The following is a 6,532-nucleotide window of genomic DNA, read 5'->3' as shown; positions in this document are numbered from 1 at the left end:
GGCTTGGGAGGGCTGGTCAGAGATGGCCGGCTGCAGCCTGGAAAGCTATAAGGCTTTTCTGGAGAGGGGAGGGGCGTGTTTGGAGAGGTCGGGGAAAATGGGCATGGCAGAGCCCTAGTGGACGGAGTAGGCGGGTGTAGGATGTAGCTGGGCGCTTTGCACAAGGGTGGGACTCTGCTCCTGTGGACGCGGTGGGGTGGGGCTGGTGGGCGGGACAGAACTTGGGTCCACGGAACAGCACAGGGGTGTACTCGGTGGGGTGGAATGGGGCGCTTGCATGGGGTGGGGTATGGCGGAACTGAACAAGTCATGGGTATCTGGACAGTTCCTGGGTGAGCGAGACAGGACGCAGGTGGGCAAGCTGGAGAGAGGCAGGGCTCAGGTGGATGATGTGGGGCGCGGGTGAGTAGAGGGGGTCGCGGGTAGGCGAGACAGGATGGGGTTGAGTAGAAGGTAGGAGGAGTTGATGGCGTGACTGCTTCTGTCACTGCTGCGGCCGCAGCTTCTGGAATAAGTGGTGAATGGTAGCTCCTCCCGTGGGCTCAAGGTGAGCTGCTCCGCGGGAGGCGGGGCTGCAAGGCGCCGGGTGCTGCGGGTGCTGCGCGAGGTTCTGCGTGCTCTGCCCACAGACGGGTGGCAGCACAGCTCAGGGACTTGTCTCTTAGTGGCGTTTTCCACAAACCAGGGTTCAGGGCTATGGTGGACGTGCTGAGCGGGCGGCGTCTGGTGACCCGCGAGGGCGCGGTGGTGGAGGCGGAGGCCGCGCTGCAGAACAAGGTGGTAGCCCTGTACTTTGCAGCGGGCCGATGCGCCCCCAGCCGCGACTTCACGCCGCTGCTCTGCGACTTCTACACCGCGCTGGTGAGTGAGGCACGGCGGCCTGCACCCTTCGAGGTGGTGTTCGTGTCAGCGGACGGCAGCCCCGAGGAGATGCTGGACTTCATGCGCGAGCTGCACGGCGCCTGGCTGGCACTGCCCTTCCACGACCCCTACAGGCAGTGAGTGGGGACCCGGTGGACATGGGCACCGGACCGGAGCTCTGGCTCGCCAAGACCTCCTCTCCACCATGCTGCTCTTTCAGACTCTGGTCCTTAACTTCCTACCCCGCCCTTTTTCCTGTTCAGGAAAAATAGACCCCAATGCGGGTCAATTCCACGGAGTTTTGGTTTCAGCATCCACGGGGATCCAGCCCTCCCGTGCTTCTGTCTTTCACGTTTGGGATTTCAGAGATTCCCCACCCCCGAGGAGCTCCGGGGCTGGTTCTGGTGCTAGCTTGCATCCCTTAGCTAGTCTTCTTGATAAGTGTTCAGGAAGAAGGGAGAGAAGCCACCGACCTGAGTGGGAGCTGCTGATTGCAACCTGTGTCCACAGAGCTGCATCGGGGGTGGGTACTCTGGGGAAGGGGCGGGGCTCAGAGCGGGAGGTGTTGACCATCTTTGAGATTTTAGTTTTACTGATAACGATGAGGCTCGGTAACTATAAGTTTCAGTAACATGAACGCTATTGCAATACATGTAGGAGGAAAGAGGGATGGGCAGATCTTAGAGCAGGCAGGGCTGGAGAGTTCAACAAAAAGAGCCCCCCCACCCCGAAAGAGCAAGGCATGGCCCGGTACTGGGAGCGCCACGGTGGTGGTGGTGGTGGTGGTGGTGGTGGTGGTGGTGGTGGTGGTGGTGGTGGTGGTGGTGGTGGTGGTGGTATCTCCTGTGATGAAAGAGTTCAGATGGAGGTCTCAACACACGCCTCCACCCCGCCCCCTTCTAGAACAGATGTCAGTTTATGGGTATCTTCTGGTTCTGGGTCTTGGACTTGTTATCCAGCTGGGGTGCTACCTGTGAGTCCTTTCTGGAAAACAAAGCATAGGCAACTTTGTGACATTCCGTAGATTCATAACAACTCTTATTCTGTGTTTGTTTGTAGGTGCATTTGTGGGTGCATGCCAGTAGAGATCAGAAGACAATCTCTGCGTTATTTCTCAAATGTCATCCACCTTGTTTTTTGAGACAGGGTCTCTAACCATCCTGGAAATCACTGACTTGGCTAGGCTGATGGGCCAGGGAGCTCTAGAGATCCACCAGTCTCTGCTCCCCGCCCCACCTCCCGCGCCAGCTCTGGGATTACAAGCCAACCAGCTTTTTATGTGGTTTCGAGGTCTGACTCTATGTCTGCATGCTTGCAAAGCACTTTACTGACTGAGCCATCTCCCTTGCTTTTCCTAAACTCATTCTCTTTGTGATTCCCGGGGAGGTGGAGAGCCCAGGAGAAGCTGCTTAGCCTTGGAGGTTATGAGACCTCACTCACTCCGGCACCGTGAAAATCCCATTGATAGTAAGTCTAAGTGGCAGCTGATTACCTTTGTCTGAGGACGCACTTGAGGAGGGCTTTGCGTGATGTGCTTTGAAATGGGGTCTGATTACGACAGGCACTCAATTATGCAGAGCTTCTGGAAGGATACACTTGTTTTGCAGTTGAGATGGTGATGGTGTTGGTAATTAGGCAGAGAGCTCAGGCTCCATCCCCACCCCCAGAGACTAAGGCCCATGAGGATTGTGGGAAAGCAGTTTTATGGCTAAGTAAAGAGATGCGGGAAGAATGGGTTGACCTCGGCTGTGAACGGGATCTGTATTTATTCCTTTTCTAATTGCTGTGACAAAGTATTTGACAAAGCACCTGCAGAGAACCTGGGGCGGGGGCTCAGTGAATAAGCGTGCAAGTCTGAGTCCGTGAGTTCAAATCTCCAGCACTTAAATTAAAACAAAAAGCAGACATGGCTGCATGTACTTGTAACCCTGGTAATGGATGGGTCTAGTCAGCCAGCCGCAGTGGTTCAGTGGGAAAACCTATCTCCGGAGGATAACGTGGAGAGTAAAAAGACAACCTGCTGTATCCCTCTGGCCTCCGCATGCACGGGTGCACCACCCTCCCCACGGAATAAAAGAAACTAAGGGAGAAGGGTTTATTTGGCTTCACAGTTTGAAAGTGGTCTGCCACTGTGGCAGAAGTGTGAGGAGGGGGTCACTTTGTGCCTGCAGCCTGGAGCCAGAGAGATGGAACGCTGGTGCCAAACTTACTTTGGCCTTTCCATTCATTTAGTCAGGACCCCAGCCCGTGGAATGGTGCCTCCCACAGTTAACGGGGTTCTTTTGAACTCAGTTAAAACAATCTACAAATCTCTCCACAAATTTGTCCAGAAGTTTGTCTCCTAGATGACTATAGATCCTGCCAAACTGACAATTGATACTAACCATCCCAGGCTTCTCGCAGGGTCAGCTAGTGACAGAGCAGAGTGCTGGCCTATGCCCTAAATCCCAGATGTGCCGCTGAGACAGTCCAGTTCTCCCTTTGTGCCTTGGCTGAAGTCCTTTACCGGGGTGACTGGCCACCCCATCTGTACACTGACTCCCTTGAGAAGGGTGTTACTCTGGAGACCGCGTATATTTCTTCCCTCCTCGCTCATCTGCTCCCGAGCCTTTGTACTCCAGGTGACGACAAATGAGCTGCTGTGAGCACAGGTTGGCCTGGCTCGCCTGGTCTTCATTTCCAGCGGGATTTTTCCTTTTGCAAACTTAGTTATCTGTCCTTATTCTTCCTTAACCCTGATGTTGCTCTGTGCAGACCAAGAAGTAGAATATTCTGAGGGGATGCTAAGTCAGCTTGGATTTTTGGAAACAGGTCATGGGTCAAAGGAAAGAGGCCACCACAGGGGAGAAGGGAGCATTTCGTGGAACATCCCGGAGGTGTTTGGGGAAGCTGTCCTCTGCTGTAGGGGGCAGGGCACAGGAGGATCATAGAGGCTCCAACTGGGAAGTGACCCAGGAAGGGACCCTTCTGTAGCTTTCCCTCAGAAGCCTCTGTTACCTTCTACTGTCCTCAGTTCCTGAAGAGGCACCTGAGCGAGGAGAAGGGAATTTCTGCTACCAAGAAAATCACTTGTGGCTGAGATTACTGTGGCATGGCTGTAGGAAGGAAACACTCCAAGCCCTTACCTTGCCCTCTGAATTATGTGTCTGCATTCCAGTGTAGCCCCATCCTCTGACACAGCAACAGGTACTGTATTCAGTCCAGAGAGGCCTCTGTTTATTACCAGTGTGTCCCTGAAATGAGATCTGGGTGCTGTCTGGAGCTGTCTCCTCTGCGCAGATGTTCCAGTACAGGTGACTGAGAAGAGGGCCTATTAGCATGAGAAGGGTTGCAGGGGCATGAACCAGTGCTCCCTGCAGCCATTTTTTTTTTTTCAGAGTGATGGTTCCATCTTACCCCATTCTCTGTGACTGAGATTATCTGTCTAGGAAGAGATCCTCCTGCCTGAACCTCCTGAGCAAGGGCTTTACGGTTAGGCATATGTGGTAGAACCAGGTCTCAAAGCAGCTGCAGGCATTCGTGCTAAAGGGTGCCACTCCCAAGCGAACCCTTGAAGACCTTACAGTGACCTCCTTGCAATGCTGGTCCTCAAGGGCCGGGATGTGGACAGATTCCAAGGTGTCTAGCAGGCATCTTCCCCTTGTACCAACCCACCCTCTGACCTGCTTTCTTAGGATGTGGCTGGGTGCTGGGGAACCTCTCCTACCCGCTGACATGTTTGGAACTGTAGAAGAGTAGACCAGCCTGGACTTCATTTCTTGGGTAGACAGCGGCTCGGGGTTGGTTCTCTGATTCAGATCTCTAGGTCTCCCAGGCCTCCACTTCACTGGCTCCTGGATCCAAGGCAGCTCTTATCTGCCTCAACCTTGTTCCAAGTCCTTTTTAGATGAGGTCTCACAGTCTCCTTCTGTTGCCCATGCTGGTCACAGCTGCATGAGCTAAAGTAATCCCTCTGCCTTATCAAGTAGCAGGAACTATAAGCTACTTGAGTTTTAGATAATTGCATTTATTTATAGTACCACAACAATTTCATTGTATCTTCAACATGAGATTTATATATCTAAAGGGAACTGGTTCTTGGATCCCCTGCGGATGCTGAAACTGAAGGGAATTCACATCCCTTTATAAAACAGCGGAATTTGCACAGAACCTACACACACAGCCCCTTCTTCTCAGAGCAGTGCTAACTTTCTGCTCTCCTATCTTTAGTGAACTGAAGAAGAAGTATGACATCACAGCCATCCCCAAGCTCGTGGTCATCAAACCCAATGGAGCCATCATCACCAGCAAAGGGCGGAAACAGATCCGGGAGCGCGGGTTAGCTTGCTTTCAGAACTGGGTGGAAGCAGCCGATGTTTTTCAGAACTTCTTGGGGTGAATCTGGAGGGACCAGGGCAGACGCTTGCTGCAAGTGCAGACCAAACACCTTCAGAGGGGGGGTTGCTTGTTCTTTTCTCTGTTGGGGGATTTCATAGAGGTGGCACGAAAGTAGGACAAAGGGCAGGTGCTGCCCAGGAAAGAACTACACCCGCCCTCTGCGGGTCCCGGAGTTCCGCTGGTGTGGACTCCACCTGTGCCTAGGCCCCAGGACACATCGACAGTGTGCTATCAAAAATCTATGCAAGATGCTCATTTCTACAGGCTTTTTTTTGGTAAATTGATCTATCAGGTGACGCATTTTCTGATGACATATCACATTTTAGTGATGCCTTGGTAAGTGTATTTATTAATCACGTTTGTAGAATGTATAGTTTAATAAACCAACATTCACACCTTGGGCAGCTCAGTTTTCTTTTTCCTTTCAAACCATACACCAACAGAAGGACTAGTCAGTAAACATCATGCTTAAGCTGGCATTCACATGAGGGGGTAGTGCTAACTGTGTACTTGGTCTTGTAAGATTTTTCTAACCTTTGTCTTCTCTCTATCTCTCTATCTATCTATCTATCTATCTATCTATCTATCTCTATCTCCTTTTCTTCCTCCTCCTCTTCCTTCTTCTTTTCTTGTTTTTCTTCTCTTTGGAAGGCTTACTTTTTGCTTTTCCTCCTACTATCTTCTTCCCTCCTTCCTCTTTTTTTTTTGTTGAGTTAAGGATTGAGTCCACAGCCTTGCCCCTGCTAGGTAAGCGCTCTATCTGCCCCTCTGTGATTGTGTGTGTTTTATATATGTACATGGTTTGTGAGGGGTATGCATGTACATGTGTGAGCATGTGGGCAGATGTTCAGTGTCTTCTTCAATGATTCTTCACCATTTTACATTTTGGTGATTCTTTTTAATAATGTGTGCATGTGTGCCGATGTGTGTGCATGTGTGCCGATGTGTGTGCATGTGTGCCGATGTGTGTGCATGTGTGCCGATGTGTGTACATGTGTGCCAATGTGTATGCATGTGTGCCGATGTGTGTGCATGTGTGCCGATGTGTGTACATGTGTCGAGGTGTGTGCATGTGTGCCGATGTGTGTGCATGTACCGATGTGTGTACATGTGTGCCGATGTGTATGCATGTGTGCCGATGTGTGTGCATGTGTGCCGATGTGTGTACATGTGTCGAGGTGTGTGCATGTGTGCCGATGTGTGTGCATGTGCCGATGTGTGTGCATGTGCCGATGTGTGTGCATGTGTGCCGATGTGTGTGTGCATGTGTGCCGATGTGTGTGCATGCGCCTGT

At 51.9% G+C, this 6,532-nt stretch overlaps 1 protein-coding gene across 2 annotated transcripts; it reads left to right on the top strand.

The window, feature by feature from the left end:
• The first annotated feature begins 441 nt into the window (after positions 1 to 441).
• Positions 442 to 5,499, top strand: LOC121445380 (nucleoredoxin-like protein 2). 2 transcript variants are annotated; one of them, XM_041647511.1, is made up of 3 exons: positions 442 to 547; positions 686 to 998; positions 5,071 to 5,499. In XM_041647511.1, exons 2-3 carry the CDS (start codon positions 697 to 699, stop codon positions 5,237 to 5,239), a joined length of 471 nt encoding a protein of 156 aa, XP_041503445.1. In that variant the 5' UTR covers positions 442 to 547; positions 686 to 696; the 3' UTR covers positions 5,240 to 5,499. The 2 variants fall into 2 exon arrangements, with proteins under 2 accessions (XP_041503445.1, XP_041503446.1); XM_041647512.1 differs by lacking the exon at positions 442 to 547 and having other exon boundaries at positions 647 to 998.
• The last annotated feature ends 1,033 nt before the right edge of the window (positions 5,500 to 6,532 follow it).

Source organism: Microtus oregoni, unplaced genomic scaffold, assembly GCF_018167655.1.
Source record: "Microtus oregoni isolate MIOR12 unplaced genomic scaffold, Mior012 000181F_ref0000086, whole genome shotgun sequence".
Lineage (NCBI taxonomy): Eukaryota > Metazoa > Chordata > Mammalia > Rodentia > Cricetidae > Microtus > Microtus oregoni.
Note: the sequence above shows the minus strand (reverse complement) of the source record. Positions and strands in the feature narration are given on the sequence as shown.